The 19,981-nt window shown below is 32.6% G+C and overlaps 1 protein-coding gene across 15 annotated transcripts in view; it reads right to left on the bottom strand.

Moving 5' to 3' along the window:
• Positions 1-19,981, bottom strand: part of OSBPL9 (oxysterol binding protein like 9) — a 112,479-nt gene that overhangs the window by 18,881 nt on the left and 73,617 nt on the right. For 6 of the 15 annotated variants that reach the window (XM_016120267.2, XM_016120273.2, XM_036233903.1 and 3 more), the window contains 8 exons: positions 16,959-17,054; positions 16,177-16,224; positions 15,509-15,538; positions 14,679-14,729; positions 8,152-8,190; positions 4,556-4,646; positions 3,382-3,486; positions 1,788-1,947 (listed from right to left, as the gene is read on the bottom strand). In XM_016120267.2, the coding sequence (XP_015975753.1) occupies positions 1,788-1,947; positions 3,382-3,486; positions 4,556-4,646; positions 8,152-8,190; positions 14,679-14,729; positions 15,509-15,538; positions 16,177-16,224; positions 16,959-17,054 (620 nt within the window). The remainder of the gene's footprint in view (positions 1-1,787; positions 1,948-3,381; positions 3,487-4,555; positions 4,647-8,151; positions 8,191-14,678; positions 14,730-15,508; positions 15,539-16,176; positions 16,225-16,958; positions 17,055-19,981) is intronic. The other 9 variants (XM_016120271.2, XM_016120274.2, XM_016120279.2 and 6 more) reach the window with 4 other exon arrangements.

Genomic DNA, 19,981 nt, shown 5'->3' with positions numbered 1-19,981 from the left:
AATTCACATATAATCATTTCCAAATTTGTAATGTCTTACAAAGCAATGTCTTTGTCTCATAAGGTAAACTTGGTTCCTTTGTTCAGTTTCCATTCAAACTCATTTTCTCCTTGGACACATTTTCAGTTGTGTGATCACCTTGAGTATTGCATGTTAATCATTTGTAATTCCTGGTCTTACAAATTTGTAATGTCTTACTGTTGTTATTAATAGTACCAAATCCTGAGAAAACAGTAGAGTTGGAAAACATGCCCCCACCAAACTAAGCCAATTGCATCTACAACAAACATAGTAACATTAAAGCAAATAAATGTTAATTTGCTTTCTGCAACATTTATCATTTGTTACATGCCAGACACTATATTAATACATTCCATTAAATGTTCACAGTAATGACATTCCATTTGAATGTTCACAGTAATCCCTTGAAGTTGAAACTACTATTATCTTAATTTTATAAATGAGGAAATTTAGGATTATATAGGTTAAATAACTTGACCAAGATTACACACTTTTTAGGCAAAACAGATTTAGAACCTGTTCTTATGAGATTCCAGAATCCAAAGTGTTAATGATAGCAAACTGTGTACCAGTAGGGCTATGAAGCATTTTGCTTATAGCCTATTACATAAATTACTTTACCTGTAAAACCTTTTCTGTACAATGGTATATACCTGGCTTTGATTTGATGGTATAAAATGTGTCAAATACTTTCTAATGAGGGAAAGTCTATCATCAGGACCTGTTAAAATCTGCCTGCTTAGTATCTCTAAAACCCATACATTTCCCTCCATTCCCATACTATTACTTTAGCTCAGACTATCAATATTTTTCAATTTATTACTTGGTTTTTTGGGGAGGTGGTTTCCCAACCTATAATGTAGCCCTACTGCACTCAATTCTTTGCAATTTTGGCAAATCTGCTTTTCTAAAATGCAGACCTGACTAGCAACTGCCATCTCTCATGAGAAAATGTTCAAAATTCATAAAAGGCTAAAAGACACTTTCATGACCTGCCCCTTGTCAACCTCTTCGCTATCTTTTTAAAATCTCTCCCTACCACTTATGCTGCAGCCACACTTAACCAAGCTCCCTTTGCTTCCAGTCCTTTCTTAAGACAACTGCATCTCCATGAGAACATTTCCATTTCTCCCTCCTCTCCTCACCCCCATGGCCCTTCTCTCTAGTCATCCACATCTCACTTTAGGATCATATTCCACCTTCCTCTGTGAATCCTTCCCTGACTTCTCATGGCTTTCTGTGCGTATTCTTACCATAGAATGTACACCACTGGATTATAAATGTCTGTATGTTCCCCCAAAAGACTAAGTTTCCTGAGGACAGGGACTGGGTCTTTTTTCACCTCTGTATCTCATCCCTCCACTTAGTATAGCACTCAATTTATCATCCTTCCACCTAGTATAGCTCTCTTATGTAAAAACAAGTAATGGTAACCTCTTCTTTGTATAATACTTCTTAGCATATATACTCTCATTTGACCCTCTCCTAATGTGGGTGCTATAGAAATAATGCCCAAAGTTCCATGAACCATATTGGCATCTTTTTATAGCTGATGTTAATTTATTCCATTTGAATTAAGTCAAGAATAAAATCAACATCCTCATAGAACTGGCTCTGCTAGTAAGTCAATTAAATATAAGCAGTCTTTTATACTTTTTCCAAACAGTTAACTTATACAGGAGTCTGTCAACACCAGTTTCAAAATCAAATTCCATTTTTAAAAATCAGGAGTCTCATTTAAATACAAACTTAGCTCATCTACTTACTCTATTAAGCGCTTTGGGGACGAGCCACTTTGATGAAATTCATCAGCATCGTAGAATTCATCTTCACTGCTAGAATAAGAGAATTCTGGGACTGTATTTGGAGATAAGTTGACATGGCTTGGAGACGTTAGACTGCTAGTAGGTGGTGAGTGCCCACTGCCTAGGAAGTTAAAAGGTTTTTAATTAGGGAACAATGTTGGCAATAGAGGGGAAAAAATTATGGAGATTTGATCAAAGCAGACCTTTCTAAAGTCGAGAAAGAGTTTAGTTAAGTTGGTAGAAGTCCTTACACTATTTGTAAAGAAAATTAACATTTAAACTAGACAAAGAAAAACACAAATCATGTTACAGAATGAGACACAGCCTTTTAAATAAATGAAAAAAATGCTATGTCCCCATTCTATAATTAACTTTAATATCAGGAAGGGAGCTCTTCTGATTATAATCGTAGTGCATGAGTTCTGGCTTTGGAAGTCCCACAATAGATACAAGTATCGGTGGGGAGCTAGGGCTCTTATTTTATACAGTAGATACAGATACCTCAAAGTAATAGCATCAGCACTTTTACTAATTCAATTTCAAAATGGGCTAAAATCACAGGGTAATTTTTTATTATTACACAGTAGAAGTACTACCCAGGAAAGAAATGTGTGAATCAACTGCAGGAGCTTATTCTCCCATCTCCTCAAGAGTAGTTTTGGTTTTGGCCTCCAGGTATTAACGGGGAAAAGCACAAAGTGCTTCCTTGAGTTTTGTTTGACAGGTAACTCTACATAAATTCATTTTAAAACAAGAAATCTAATACTAACATTGATAGCATCCCTGTAAATTAAAGAAAAAATAAAGACCATAAATCTAAATGAATTATGAAAATGCAAATTAAAATGAAGTATCCTTTTTTTGCCTATAAAACTGGTAAAAATATGAAAGACTGATAAATCCACTCTAAAAAAATACATACATGCCAAAAGTTGTTGTACAAGGATATTTCACTGAAGTATTGCTTATAATAAGCAAATTTTGGAAACAACCAAAAAGATAATACCTGCTCAGACAGCTGTAAAAAGAATTTTATAGACCTAATTAACTGTATATACATGGAAAGCTCAATGTTCTCTGTTAAATGAAAAGTAAAAGTCACAGAAACACAAGATCTCATTTACGTTAAAACAAAAACAATAAAAATACACAATATAGGTATATATGTACACACATATACTCAAATGACAGAGAGAAAAGTAAAGAGGACTTTCAGCTTCTGTTTTCTGTACTTCTGATTCCTTTACAATAAGAAATTAAGTATACAAGTCTAACTTGAGCAAATTTTCTTAAAAAGTCAACATAGATCTTCAAAATAAATCATAAGGTAAACAAACAATATCCTGAATAGCTTATTTAAATTATAATTATCACTAAAGGTCTGGTTTAATCACAAAGTTAACCACTTCATGTATGGAACTGTAAATGGTAAAACTGATATCTTCAACAGAAATATACGACACACATTTCAACCTTTTCTCCCTTAGTAATCAAACATCAATCTTAAATGTAAATGGGGAGTTATGAGAAGTAAAAGAAATATACAAATCTGTACCTGTACTATTTGGTGTTGGAGTTTGATGATGTCCCAAAGTAGCTAATACAGGTCCGACTGGTAAGGAAGATGGACGCTGCTCTGACTTACACAACTGAGTAGGTTCTAGGAGATATGAACATGTGAAATAAGTTGGAATAACAGCCCAAATATAATTCTATTAACTGCAATGTGTAGGACTCAAAATCCTAAAGATCAGTAATTTCTGAAACTACTCCATTAAAAGTCAAGTTCCATGCTACTCCTTTCTGACATCCCACCCCCTTTTAAATCCAATGTTGATATGCTACTGAGTACTGATTACTGAGACACCAGGCAGAATATCAAGATCCCGGTCATGGTAGGCCAATGCCTCAGTACAACCGCACTGTAAAACCAGCGAACCCTTCTGATGATCAAGTGTTTCTAAGCATCAAACCACATGAAATCTGAAATGAGGTACAGTATCTCCTCTTTTAGCCATTACCTCATTCTCTTAAGGATATATAAAAATTCACAGAATTTCATATACTTATAAAGTATTTTTAAAGAGTTTTCGTTTTTCCAGTACAATTTCTGACTGAACTATGTCATCATTGAGAACATATGTTGGATGCAACAAAAAAGTAAAAGAAATCAGTATAACTGGGTATTGGCCCTAAGCCTTCCTTTGATAGTTTTTTTAAAAAACACTATTTATTCCTCTACACTTAAAAATACACATCTATTTAGTTGGCAGACATCACAAATTTCATTCTTCCCTTTTTCATTATCTTAAAATACACCATGAAGAAACCATTTGTATTGTTCAGAGCTATAAAGGATACCCTCAAAACAGAACATTCCTGGGTTACCTTAAAGCAGATCAAAATATAGCGTTTTCCTTGGAACCAAAAATCCTGAGTCACTAGCTAATCAGAACCAAAAATCCTGTCCCACCAGCTAATCCAAGTCCTAATAACCATATTTGTCTTCTATCTCACTTTGAAAATCAAAAGCCCTTTCACTGTATTTTAAAAAACTCAATATTAAAAATACTATCATCTTTTTCCAGTTCATTTTCAGCTGTATTGTTTTTTACAGAAAACAATACAGCAAAGAAAAAGAAAGAGCCCTTCAAGACTATGGCGACAGCCATACAAATTAAGTTTTTTCTCAGCAATGAATCTGTGAAACATTTTTCCAAATACTATACCTGGAGGTAAGACAGTCTGGGAAGGCATTGTGTTGATCACAGGTTCCAGGGGACTAGGTTGATATATTGCATCCACAGGATTTATAGTACTCTGAGATAAAGAAACACATTACAGTTATTTTTAATTAAATGCCCTTCCAATGCTGACCCACCCAAATATATGAAATTGCCCACATTTCTGACAGCAAAGTCCTGATGGTAGCTATATAGATAGGTTGGTCAAAATACAAAGAGAAAATGAAACAGCTTTTCTATACAGAAGTCTAAGAGTTTATTATTTTTTAAAAAAGCATAGTAAGGAGGGAAAATGAGTGAATCTCTGTCATACAGAAAGGTAAAGCTAAGTGGAAAAACTGGAAAGAGTTGAAAAGTGGTATGGGAAGATTTCAGGAAGCATAAATAATAACTTTTCCATTCGATTCAGTGCTTCTCGAATTCTTAATTCACCACAAATATTGTTAATAAACTTTACACCTATGACTAGCTAATGTACCTGCACTACTAGGATCTTATCTTCCCATCCCATACCATTGCCACCTTCCATCACTGTCTATTGCACAGCACAGGCATCTAATTTTATGGCTGATAAGGCAAAGCAATGTGTCTTCTATACAGGGGTATATGAGGAGGAGGATTTTTTTTTAGAAATTTAGAAAAATACAAACATCTAGTTACAATTTTAGAGGGGAAAAAAAAGTTTAGGTACCTCTGATTTTAAGCCAATAAATTATTCTGCCAGCATGATGGCATTTTAAAAACAAGACTCCATAGCTTACTGATGCATTTTTATATGGAGAAGGGGCGATTTTCAACAAAGACTTTTGTCAGAGTAAAGTTTAGATGCACCATTTAGAAGACTATACTAGACAAAACCCAGGAAATAACAAGTTCTTTAGCTTTTCTTGATTTGGGAAACTAAACTTCAAATATATATTAAGTAGAGGTTTTAACAGAAAATACTGAAATTAGAAATGCTTTGCTGATGAACGAACCTAAAAGTTATTCATAAAAATTTTAAAGTACCTAATAATGGAAACTGAGATAATGACATTGTCTTTGCAGCATTCTCATTTAGAGTTTACATTTTAAAAAAAATTGTTTAAACTCCCTCTCTGAATCAATATTTTAAAATCATTAAATCGGATCTCTTAAAATAAGTGATTTGAACACAAGATTTCTTATCACTACAATAATTTACCTACCATAAATATTCTGACTGGAAAATAAAGTACCCTTAGAGAAGGAACTCTGAAAGCAACCATTAATAATAAAAAATCTAGCTAAGTGAAGTGGGGAAAGGTTTAAAGGTTTGGGAAAAGCACGAAGGCAGAGGCTTGGGATTTTAATTCCTTAGAATTCTTGTTCTACCAAAGACTTGGCAAGTCTCTTATCTGCTATGGGCCTCACTTTCCCAGTCTGCAAAATAAAGAAATGTCTGAATTATACAGTCTCTAAGGGCTTTCTGGTTATTACTTTATGATTCTATTTTCAGATACAAACCAATCTATAATAACTAAATAAGTGTCTCAACAAATTCTGGAGCTGTTCTTAAATAAAATAAATTCCTTATTTTATGTAGTGTTTTCTCCAAAGGACTTCAAGTGTTTTACAAAGGCAAAATCCCACCATCAGTACTTGGATCCACAGGAATGAGAACATATCACCTCCTTATATCCATCTATGATATAAGAAAAATTACTAAAGAGACTAAGAAATAAAAGAACTTTGGAAAAAGGGACCAGAATTCTATGTTTCTAATGGAATCTTTTCCAGATGAAATGTAAGATTAGGCTTGTCAACCAAAGGAAACACTTTTATTATATTATTTTGCATTATTTTGCATGTATATTAAAAATACTCAATAACTCTTGCTGCTGTTAAAAAAAATACATCTATTCTACACTTATCTACAGCTCTTGATTAATCAACTTCAGACTAAAATATATCAGATTATTTTCTACACCTTGCTTTGAAAATGAATGTGCAGAGCTTGAGAAAGGTAAACAAATGATAATCCTAAACCCTAATCTGTTGTGACATTAATGCAATATGACATATAATAAATTACATATATACATGTATTCATCGCTAACATCTACAGAGTACTATTATGTGTTCACTACACACCTCACAAAAACCTTCTAAGGTAGAAATAGTCACTTTATAGAGGAAAGAAACTAAGACTCTAAAGTTAAGTACTTGCCTAAGGTCACAGCTAGTTAATGGCAAAGCTGGATCCTAGCGGTCTCTGGCCAAGGCCTAAAACATGAACACTTCTTTTTCAAAATAAAAACTCAAGAAAAAAATGTTATAGTCTCTAATCAAATGATTCCAGTGTTTGTTTTCTACAAGTTTAGATTTTCTATGAGTATATATTTCCTAGGTGTTTATAATTTCAAATGATCAAAGATTTTTGGTATGCTTTATAAAACTTTTTTTTAACACAATAAAAACTAATTTTGTTTTGAGAAAAAAGATAAAAATAATGTCAACATGATTTTCCTAAGGGTCTTTGGGGACCATGAAATGCTAGATAACATATGTAGTCTTTATCCATGAAGCTTACAATTTTACTGGATACCTCAGGAAGATACATTACATTGTATTTATGTCACATAATTGTTGATCATCATGGCTCAAACTCTGAACTCATTGTGAAAAAAAGAAATAAAAATTTCAATGTGTTTAAATTTTAAAAATGTTTCTCTTATCTCTTTCTTAAGAAACATGCAAACAACATAGATACGTAACTTTTTTTCATTTTAACCCAAATGTAAAAATAAAATGCTCAACCTTTCAAGTATAATCATTAGTTTTGAAGATTTATGAAATGAGTTTCCAGATTTCAGACAAGCTGGCATTGTAAAGTCTTAGCATAAAAAAAAAAAAAAAAAAAAAAAGACTGCTTCAGAAATGGTCTGAAAAGAAGCCATTCAGTTATCATAAAACTTGGGTAGCTCAAACTACAAACGTTCAAATTCTAATTTTCACTTCTAGCTGGGAAATACTAACAATAATTTATTTTCTTAATAGAGGAGAAGTTGAATATAAGGGAAGAGTAAAAAGCTAAAAAGAAAGAAAGATAAGAAAATGTCTGTAAGTCAAAGAATTCATGTTACAACTAGCTCCAACAGATGCAGTATATACCACAGTAGCAATGAGTTAACACAATACACAAACTCTAAAAATAATAGAAACCTATAAACATATTTAAATAGATTAAGATGTTTCAATATATGCCCCCCCTTCATCTGAGAAAAAAGTCTGACAAGAAATGGTAGCACTGTGAGTTATGCCTTATTTAGTCATAAAGCTGCGTATTCATATGACGATTAACTCTTCAAGTTAACACATGCAAAGTGATTCAATATGGATCCACAAGTAGAAAAATTTTAAGATTGACATTTCCCCTCCAAATGATTGCTGAAAGATGGCCAACTTTAGAAGATCAAGAAAAATTGCAAGAGTCAACAACAAAAAGCAGTGAGTAGATAAAAGAATTTGTGTTGAAAAATAAGTAGAAATTCAGGCTTCTCCTGATATGACTGGTTATAATGCTCTGCAGAAGGGAAATAAAAAGATTAGATTAAACTTACTATAATTCCATCTGCGTGCTTCTCCGCATTACACTGGTCCTTAAGGAGAAATGTTAAAAATATTAACTTCATTCTCTCATTTAAGTAATTACTTGTGTACTTTTTCTCCTATTTTTGAAAGCATATTTTTACTTGATAAGTAACACTGTTAGAACACAAATTCTCTGCTTCCATTAAGATTTTAATTCCGTTTGTACACTCCTAGCTAAACCTAATTCTTATCACTGGCTATATAATAAACAATATCAACAGCATAGCTATTATTTTTTCATGCAGGCATTTAATTGAGTTCCCTGTAGAAATATCCTTTTGAACTGTGTAGTCTCGCTGGTACTAACGACTAAATGCAGATATACTAAGTTAGGATTGAAGATCTTGACTATTTATGGGTTTAATTTTATAGTAAATTCCCCAAACTGCTACTGTACTTTAAAGATATGATAATCTTCTAACCTTCAAAACTCAGGATAAACACCATTTCCCATTTTCTGACTGCTGGCCCAAGAATTATACTAATACTTTTCTAAATAGATAGTCTAATTTTTGTTTCAATAAAAACATAATCACTATACTAAAGGTAACATGATAAAGGAGCTAACACTACCTGGCAAGTATTTTACTATTTTAATCCATATATTCCACCAACAACTCTATAAGGTAATTACTATTATTATCCCCATTGGATGAGAAAACTGTGTGAGAGAGGATGTGGAACCAGAATTCCAATACAGATTTCATGCTCTTAACAAATATGTCATTTTGCCTTACCTCTCCAAGGATATACTACTACTTAAGGAAGAAGGTAGTGGAAAGATACTAATATATTATTGTTCCTACAACTATAATCCATCTATTAATATTATGCAGACTACATATTTAAATTTAAATAAAGCCTTAACTGCATACTACTGGAAAGTTTTCAAGTTCTAACAGAAGCCAATATCTGGTCTTTGTTTTAAACACAGCACCCAAGTTATATCTAATTTATCTATAACGTTTTCTTTAATGTATGCAGCGCACTCGAAAAGAGTAATTTGAAGATTTGGGGATGGTTTTTTTTAAGTGTATGTGCAGAAAAGAATTACCATAGCAAACCTGAAAGCTATCCTTAGTAAAGCCTGTCTGCAAAGTTGGCCTTTGGCTGGTGTCTAGAAAATTTGACTTCAGGAGGGTTCCAACCACTCTGAATGAAATGGATGACTCATTGTGCCTAAACTGTTTAAACAAACAATATGCTTTATGCTGAAGACCTGCTTTCCTTCTGGAAGTCTGGAATCTTAGTAAGTGAAAAGCAGAGAAAACTTACATGACAAGCTTCCAATAAAAATCTGGGGTTTGGAGCCTCTAATGAGCTTCTCTAGTAAAAAACATTTTACACACGTTGTCATAATTTGGTGCTGGAGCGATTACACACATCCTGTATGACTTCACTGAGAGAAGACTCTTGGAAGCTTGCACCTGGGTTTCTCTGGATATTGCCCTATGTGCCTTTTTCCCTTTGCTGATTTTGCTTTGCATCATTTTGCTGTAATAAATTATAACTGTGGGTATAAATATACACTGTATCCTGTGAGTCCTCCCGGCAAACTGCCAAACTACAGGTGGTCTTGGGAACCTCTGACACAGTGGATATCTTTTGCATATTCCTAAAAATAACTGCATTTTGATGTCTATGTAATTCATGCTGGGATTTCCCCCTTTATTTGCAAAACCGAATTAACTATTTAGAATATCCAAAGTTTCAGAAATTCTTAATAGAATCCATTGAAAATAAATGATTGATAATTAAACGAAAAGAAATTGAAATGAAAGTTTCTTGCTCAAATGATACTTTAATTTACCTTTAGCTTTTCCTTATTAAATTCTTAACATTAAAAATTGATTTTTCCAAAGAATTTCTAAGAAATATTATATAGCATAGTAGACTAAATTTTCCAAAAAAGGCCCCAGTAAGAGGTAGAGTTCATGTTCTCTACTCTTGAATCTAGAAAGGCCTTTGCGATGGTTTCTACCAATAGGTGCGACTTCTGAAACTAGGTCATGGGAATGCCATAACCTTCTACCTTGTTTTCTTAGAACCCAGGCACCACACCACAAAAAAGCCCAAGTGGTGGTGAAAAGGACTATATGGAGAGGAACCTAAGCCCCAGGTTAACTTCGCAGGTATGTGGCCAGAGGAACCACCCCATCAGGCCACCATCGGTGACACTGCATGAAGCAGAAACTAGTCATGAGGCTTACCCAGACTGTAGATTTATAAACAGAATAAATTACTATTGCTATTTTAAGGCACTCAGTTTTGGGGTGGTTTCTTATGCAGCAATAGATTACTGATAGAGTATATTACATTATCTAAGAAAACAACCACTTCTCATTCTGGTATAGTTTAAAATAAACTTAAATATCTAACAACATCCCCCCCACCCGAATGTTCTTGATTAATAATGCATGTTATTTACAAGGTATTTTAAATTAGTGTTAATAATTTTTGTTACTACTGTGATTTGTCTTTTAAGGCAGAGTCAAATTGATATAAACCCACAGACTATTAAACACCTTACTATCAACCCATTCCCATTATAAACTTTAGGAATTTTGTTCTATTAGTTAAAAAGGCTTACTATACTCATCTCCTCTCCCTACTTTCTTCCACCTTTCTTTTTGTTGTTGTTATTCTGTAAGTAATTCACTAGTTGCCTTTCATGGGGCTCAGCTAAAGCTAAATCTCAAGTGTTACTGAATCAGAAATTCAACAGAATTTAATAAGAATTATACTAATGAAACAAAAAAAAGGATCTAATGCTACTTCCTACTTAAGTAATACAATATGTTTATCTAGTTGTAAGTACCTCATTCCTTAATACAATGGCTATTCTCTTCTCTGAATATATCAGCATGACAGATCTGGAAATATGACAGTGAACAAAAACATCGGCACCACATAAATCGGGGAGGCTTCTGACCAGAATTACAGACTCCAGGATTTTTAAAACCAAGCCTACCAACAAAATACATGAAATACACCCATCTTTCTAATGAGGCAATGCAGTCTAGTAAAAACTCTCTTAATTATGTACTTATACACTTACTAATTATAGGAAACAAAAAATAGACACATTAGGTGATGAAAGAAAATTCTAATTCAAGTTTGATGAGATTCAACAAATGCGACTGGGATAACGATATGCATAAGGAAAAAAAATGAATTTGGACCCCTGCCTCATACCACAAAGATTAACTCGAGGTGGATCATAGGCCTCAATGTAAGAGCTAAAACTATAAAACTTTTAGAAAAAAAACACAGGAATAAAATCCTTGTGATCTTGGATCAGGCAATAATTTCTCAAATGAGCCACTGAAGGCACAAGCAATAGATGACTGATGAACTGGCCATCATCAAAATTAAAAAGTTGTATACATCTAAATACAGCTGTATCAAGAAAGTGAAAAGATAATCCAAAGACTTGAAGAAAAATCTGTAAATCCAATATCTGATAAGGACTTGTATCCAGAATATGGAAAATCATCCTTATAACTCAGTCAGATAAAAAAACTCAACTAAAAAATGGGCAAAGAATTTGAATAGATATTTCTCCAAAGAAGATATATGAATTCTAATGAAAAAAAGCTCTCACATTACTATTCCTTAGGGAAATGCAAATGAAAACCACAATGAGATACTGCCACAGTGGCTATAACCAAAAAGACAATCACAAAGGTTGGTGAGAATGCAGAGAAAATGGGAATGTATAATGGCTTTGGGAAACAGTTTAGCAGTTTCTTAAAAAGTTAAACATATAGTTACCATTTGACCTAATAACAGCACTCGTAGATATATACTTAAGAGAAATGAAAATACAAAATCATTACAGGCAAATATTCATAGCAGTAGTATTCATAATAGCCGAAGAGTGAAAACAACCCAAATATTCATCAACTGATGACTAAACAAAATGTAGTATATCCAGTCAATGGACTATTAGTCAGCAATAGAAAGGAGTTAAGTTTTCATACATGGATGAACCTTGAAAAAATTACACTAACTGAAAGAAGCCAGTCACAAAAGACCACCTATGGTATGATCCTAAGTATATGAAATGTTCACAATAGGCAAATCAAGAGACAGAAGGATTAGTGGTTGCCAGAGACTGGAAGAGGTGTGAGACTAAGGACAGTGAGAGAAAGAAATATAGGAAATTGTTTAATAGTTATGATATTTCTTTTGGGGGTGATAAAAATGTGCTAAAATTCGATTATGGTGACAGTTGCACAAATTTGTAAATACGCTAAAACCCATTAAAGTGTGCACTTTAAATCAGTGAACTTTATGGTATATAAATTATAGATGAGCAGCCTGTTTTTAAAAAGTTGACAAGAAATTAATGAATACATACTGATGAAAACAAAAAATCTATGCAGAAAAATGTTCTGGGGAGAAAACCTAGGATCCAAGGACAACTTAAATATACAATCTACTTTAAAAGTATCTATGGTCAGACAACTCAGTTCTGAAAGGATAATCTAGATATGTACTGTGCAGTTTGGTAGCCACTAGTAGTCACATGAGGCTACTGAGCATTAAAGTGTGGCTTGTTCAAAGTGTAAAACAGACCCAGGATGTTCGAGGCTTGATGCCCCCCAAAAAGAGAAAGGATATGAACTATCTCATTAATGAATTTTTATACTGATCACACGTTGAAATAACAATGTTTTTGATATACTGGGTTAAAGAAAATGCATTAATAAAATTAATTTCACTTGCTTATAGGTGTTGTGGCATATGGTCACATCACATAATTTTGATGAAGACCTGGTTGAGTCCTCAGCTGTAGGAGTCTCTCGGATTATCTCTGCTCTGCTCTTTCTCCCTCCCCCATACTTGCTCTGTAGTTCCTCATGGGTGGAACACTAGCTGTCTCTATATACTGTACAAAGGAAGAATAGTCTTCTGAGCCAATACAGTCCACCTGAAAATCCCACTAAACAGGTGGTGCCCGGGCTCTGCTGTACCGTAGACTCATCTGGAAGTTTAAAACTCCCAATGCCCAGATGATACCCCATACTAATTACGACAGAATGAGAGCAGGAGCCAGGAATAAGAATTTTCAACAATCTCCAGGTGATTGCAATGTGCAACAAAGTTTGGGAACCACTGCACCAATCATTTGGGCAGAATGAAACTTTTAGGAGTGTTAACTAAAAGGAAAGAATCAAGATTGGAAGGAACTTAAAATTCTACCTACAGTATGCTGCCTCTAAGCCATAATAATCAAACCCAACCAATTAAAGTATCAAATTAGCTATTTTCTTATCTTTTTGGGGGTATTAGATGGAATATTTCTTTCAAAGTAGCTGATTCCAATATTTTATTAACTTTCCAGTAAAGAATAGTCCTCCAAAATGGCTATAATAGTTAATATATTCCCATTGGTAAACAGATAGAAGTTCTCCCATTTTTACCAACATGTGATAATGTCACTTTAAATTTTAATGTCACTTTAAATTTTATGACCTAAAATTTTTTAAAAATTTAGCACACACTTACTTAGGATTTGTTATATGCCTGGTACTTAGACTAATTCATTTAAGTTTCACACAACCAGTAAGAGTACAGGTACTATTATTACCTGTATTTTTACATAGGAGGAAACCAAAGCACAGAGAGGATAAATGAACTTGTTCAAGTGGTAGAACAAGAATTCAAACCCAGTCTGGCTCCAGAGTCTATGTTCTTAAAGATAACCTAATGCTGCCTCACAATATTATTTAAAAACCCTGTATCTTAATCACAAATTAACTAATCAGACTACCCTGAAGATTAATTTATTAGATAGATCACCATAGCACAACAGAGAGGTGGCTAAATAAAAAATCAAACATATAGTGGAAATACTAAACAATGTAACCATTAAAAATTATGCATTACATACTTTACAATTAAAATCTACAATTAATTATCAGGCCCCTATATAGCAGGCAACTGTTCCAGGCACTGAGGATACAGTGGTATTATGGACAGTACAGCAGTATTATAGACAATAACTCAAAATATATTTTATTTCATGAATAAGGAACAGCAATTAAAGTAGTGGTTCATTAACGTAGTTCAGTACCAGAAAAATATCTATACCACAATTATAAAAAATATACCTTGGTTATAGTTCATTATAAATGAGAAAAAGAAGTCTTCTGAAATTTAATTCTTTGCTAAGAAAAACATTTTTGTGAAAGGTTTTGCAAAGTATGTCCTGGTTCCAAGCAGTGAAAATGGATAAAATGGAAAGGAAGGGGTGAGTCATTCAAACATGCTCCCTCTCCCTTTCTACACAGCCACCATCAGAAATTACCTATCAAAAACAGGTACATGCTGATAAGGTAACATCCAAATACAATAGTTGTCCAATAGTATCAGGAACTCCACAATACAATTTACTGTAGAAAGGTATATATTTCAGAACTGAGTTTTTCAGCTATTTATAATTTTAAAATAGCATTAAATGAAGTAATTGAAAGTAAAATTTACTTACTTTAGCAATTTGCAGCAACACAATGCAGTGTTTAATTGATTCTACCATGCTCTATAAAAACAAAACACTGATTTTAGGATCTTGTCCTAAATAAAATGAACATGTGATATTAAAGCTTAAAATATAAAAATGAGTTCAAATGTTCAGGGTTTAGGTCTATAGTATATAAGAAACACCTCTCTGGATATCCGGTGGGTTTTTAAATGTTGATAGTGTCAAATGAAGTTATCATTAGCAACTCTATGAATTATTAAGGAATACCAAAAAATGTTAATTTATACTGAATAACATCTAAACTGCTTTCAACACTTTAAACACAGAGATATAAGTCTGATTAACTTTCAAATTCTTAGATCAATGGCAGGCAATCTCACTGTAAATTCCTAAAACACCCATTCAAGACTTTTATGGAGTTATGAAGAGTAAAGGATTCTATCAAAGGAATACTATTTTGTCTGTTTTTAAAGGCTTTTATCAAAATACAACTCTTACTAGTAGACCATTATATGTCAGAAGGCCAGCATATCAGAAAACTTAAATCACAATATATTTTAAGTATATGCTGTGCATGAATGACACCTTTTAACCAAGGATCTCAAACAGACAAGACCAGAAAGATAAAATGGCACACAAAGTCAATTTCAATTAGAGGGATTATTCTATTCATTTAAATTCTTTTAGAAAATAATATAACTCTTTAACACCCTTGTAAAAATTCATAAAAATTAAAATCTAAATTGCTCTTCTAACAGCAGCACCTTAAAATATAAATAACATTTTAAAGTACTATTTCTAATGTAAAGCCAGAGTTTATCAAGCACATAACTTACATTTGTTGTCTCTTTGAGAGTTTCAATTTTCTGTGAAAAATAAGTTTAAACAGAAATAATCAGAAGCACAAAATGGTATTTTTTTTCACTGCATTTAAAGAAGTTTACCAAAATGTACTCATCACTCTGAGTGCAGGCAGGTTACGAAGGGAGTACTTTTTGTTATACTTTATTTAAATCAGATATTTAAATGAAAAATTCTAATATTTTATGAATTACATCCTCAAATTAGATTCATATAATTCAATTAATGATTTGTAAGAATGTAAAACATTCTTATTCCTTACCTAAAAACAAGTTTTGCCTTTCTATAGATTCACTGATTTTAAAATGTTTATTTTAGATTTACCTGAAGTGACCATATGTAAATTTAATAATTTTCTACCTTCAACATATGATACCTGAAGAGGAAAGAACTTAATCCTAAGAAGGTGGTACTCAAAAAAATGGTATTATACTAAAATTGCATACACTATCCTTTTGTTTAATTATGAGACCATAACAGAAATTCACCAGAAAACTCCCCTTGAAGTCTATGTGGCAACACTATCATAATAGGTCAATGACACTATTATAGTAGGTTAAAAACACCGAGGTCCTTCTGTTATTTCTCCAAAAAGCTTTTGGGCATAAAAATTTTTAAGTTGAAATTATGATCATAAAGTTACCTTTCTCTGTTCATCATCTTTGCAGTTTTGAAGTTTGTCATCAAAAAGCTACAGGATTTAAAAAAATTGATTACAGAATCAAGCCACTTTACCATATTGTATCTATTTATTAAACATAGAAAAGCAAATTTTAGTTCTTAAACACATTTCTTTCAGAGGTGATACTCATGTATTCTCAAGGCACTGTATCAGGTCAAAGTCTATTGAATTATTTAAATAGTCAGGATCAATTACTCTAGTAGAATCACAAACCAAAGAAACAAGATGACTTTTAAGAACTAAAAATATCAGTTCAAACCTAAGTTTTTTATACTTTGTGATCCAAGTTTATCAACACTCCTCTTTTCCCCTAGGACCTTTAGTTGTAATTAACTTTAAAGTATGAATTGAAGGAGATGATTAATTTCAGTAATGATAAAGGAAATAGAGAATTACCTCTCTCACTCCCCTACACTCCAAAAATGGGGGGAAAAAAAGACCTTAGAAGTAGAGCCACTTAAAATTTACTATCTCATACAATCTAATCTTGTCTTATTTTCTAATTATGTCTAAATATTTATCCTTTTTAATAACTAAAAAGTACAGTATGTACACACACTACTTACCAATATAATTAGAGATAAAGATCTCTGAATAAGTCACCCACATCTTTTAATAAGTTTTAAAAACTTTTAAAACCACATAAGGGTTTTAAACTAAGAACAAATAACTTTTTTACTCAAAATTGAGCTCAGTAACATTTGCTACTTTTTATCAATTCAATATATAAACTAATGCCATACCTTTAATTGTTCTATCAATATTTGTAGGTAAGCATCGGCCTCTGTAAGTTTCTTATCAAAGTCTTGGACACTGGGAACAAATCCTGAATCCAAACCCTAGAGAAAAATAAAATTTGCAATAAATCTAACAGTACTCAAGTAATGTTTATAGTACAAAAGATACTTTATCCTTCATATAGGAAGGATAAATTTTCTTTAAAATAGTACTTTTACATAAATAATAGGTCTATTTAAATTATCTAAATTCTCCAAGAATAGTGTTATATTAATCTTCTTCATGAACTTTTAGCATTATTCCCTTTTCATCAATTAATACATGCTGGTGCTCAAATTAGGATTTACTCTGCTCTTCAGAATCATTTTTTCTCCCAAGAGCCGCATAATGGTTCCTAGTCACCGCCAGAGCAACAATATTTTAGCTAAAGAAATATATACAAAATAAGCAAGATTACCTATTTAACCCCTTTTTGTTAAGTCCATTCCTCCAGTCTTGTTATCTTAAACTTCATATTCTTCCTAGTTCTCCCGTTCCCTATCTCATCAGCTCTAATGTTTTCCTCCTCCTCTTTTAATTAAAAAAGAAAAAACCAAAATCCTCACCTCTTCTAAGAAGACTGCCCTAAGTGAAAGTGACAACACTTCAGTCTTAATCAAGTTCCCTACTCACTTTCACCCTTGGCACGAATACTACACTCTGGACATGGTGTAAACGTTTATTTATTTAGAAGGCCCATTTATTTCTCAGTTTAACAGTCTGGCCATTAGCATGTCCTACTTTAGTATACTAAAAATTGTAACTTCCAAGAGCATAGAATTCCTCTGTTTTAACTTTACTCAAAAGAAACTCTTGAGTTCTTAATTATCTTTGACCAAAAAACACGATCAATCCTGGCTATAAAAGACAAAACAGTTGGAGATTGTGAAAGACTACCAGCTTGCAATATTTGCATGCCCAGATGTCATGCAGTTAAAAAAGGAAATAAGGGTCAGGAACCACTAATGTCATAATCCCAACCCTACCACAAAACTCTGTACTAAATGGGTGAAATATAGTGTGGTTCAACATACCACACTTGAATTTCACATACCATACTTGACTTTTACTTGTCCTACCTTTCCTTCCCTGCCTTCTGTCAAAACTTGCTGATGATTCATTTCACACTCATTTTAGTAAATTGAGGTCAGAGTTCACTTTTTTACTCCAATTTCTCATCTTTGCATAACTTTATCATTACTAAAGCATTTCACAGCCATTATCTAAGACACCAGATTGAGCCCCAGTACAGTATTGTGGAAACGACAATGGGCTGGCAAGCTTGGTTTCTAATTGCAGCTCAGTCACTAACAAGATATTGTGGCACTCTAAGTTGCTACTTTTTTACCTGCCAAATACAGGCATCTTTGTCCTACTAATATTAATGTGGCAGCTACTATCTCTACTAACACTATGAATTACTATTACTATTGTTGCTCTTCTTAAACTAAAATTTAAATTCTAAATCAAAACATTAAAAACCTAAGTCCTGTTAAGGCCATGGGAAAATTATCTTGTAATGCATTTTCCTTTTCAAATTCAAAGGCAATAAAACTGCCTACTTTTTTAAAAAAAACATGTAAAGAAACCACTTGAAATGAGTACTGAAAAACCCCTTCCCAATAAGATGCCATGTATAAAACAAAGTTTAAGAAAGAAAAATCATAATAAACAATGTATGTAAAATTCAGATATATTTACAAAATTGTGGTTCAATATCTTCATTTTAAAAGATAACTCGAAAACTCCCTACTAAATATTTACAATGTAAACTGATAATAAAAGAAGCCAAAAAAGAAGAATAAATCCATCACATTTCAGAGATACTCTATAGGAGATACTAAGAAAGAAGGGAGTAATTTATTTCCATGTTACTGTACCAAATACTAGAAGAACTATGTGGCTTGGTTTCTGTTTTGTTTCACAGAGCAATATGATAAATGTCATTATCAATAATTTATTATAATACCCAGTTAAAACAGCTAAAAACATTGTTTTTGCTAAATATTAAAAAGATCAATGGCACATTCAAAAATGAATAAAAGGTAGAGCATCTAAATCAGGAAGAAAAAGTGATTTCTAAGAATTTTCCCTCTTCTGAATCCACTTAGAAGCATCACTTCAAAATTTTAACTAATTTATCCTTTTGAACAAATCACTAACCCATTCGCTATGTAGTGAATAAATGGAGACAAATTAGGTTTAAATTACTGATATCCGAAACCCACCTGACTTAATTCTTCAAAAATAACCCTTTGATGTTGCTATAATAATATGAAACTCATCTTGGCTCTTTTCTCAGAACTATCTCTATATAATCTTTTACAACATTCCTGTACCCTCAGAATAAACTTCACATGGCACAACATCCAAGTCAAAGAGTTACTCACCAAGCCATCTTTCTTTATGTAATGAATATGGAAAGTTTATTACAATAGTTATTAGCTTAAAATCCCTGAACTAACCAAAATTCCCTTGCACAGTAATCCATAAATCTTTGGCTTACTTAAGAAAATCTACATATAGATTCCTTTTCTTTCTACATAGTTGCCCCATCTACAATCAATAAAATAACATATACAAATTTACCAATAACATGGACAAACAACTGATAGTAATTATAATGAAATACAAGTTTTCACTATGTACTGTGACTTAAAATACATAGACTCAAAGCCACCTAGTCCAATCTCTCTCACACAGAAGTTACTTTTACAATGTCTTTGAAAGTCATCTAATCTTTGCAGTAGTGTCCAAAGAAGACAAAGAACTTATTACCTCCTAACAGACTTTTTGATAAAAATTCCTTAAAGTCATAACTATTCCTCTTTCCATTCACGATTCACAATATAAGGCACTATATTTATTCATATCCTTTTTAATGGAGTTTTGCTTTAAAACAGATCATAAAAACAATAAGATCCTTTACCATGCTGACAGTGGCCTATCTTCCTCTGAAAAGAACTCAGACAGGGCAGACCCTTTAAGA

This window comes from Rousettus aegyptiacus, unplaced genomic scaffold (assembly GCF_014176215.1).
Source record: "Rousettus aegyptiacus isolate mRouAeg1 unplaced genomic scaffold, mRouAeg1.p scaffold_m13_p_1, whole genome shotgun sequence".
NCBI lineage: Eukaryota > Metazoa > Chordata > Mammalia > Chiroptera > Pteropodidae > Rousettus > Rousettus aegyptiacus.
Note: the sequence above shows the minus strand (reverse complement) of the source record. Positions and strands in the feature narration are given on the sequence as shown.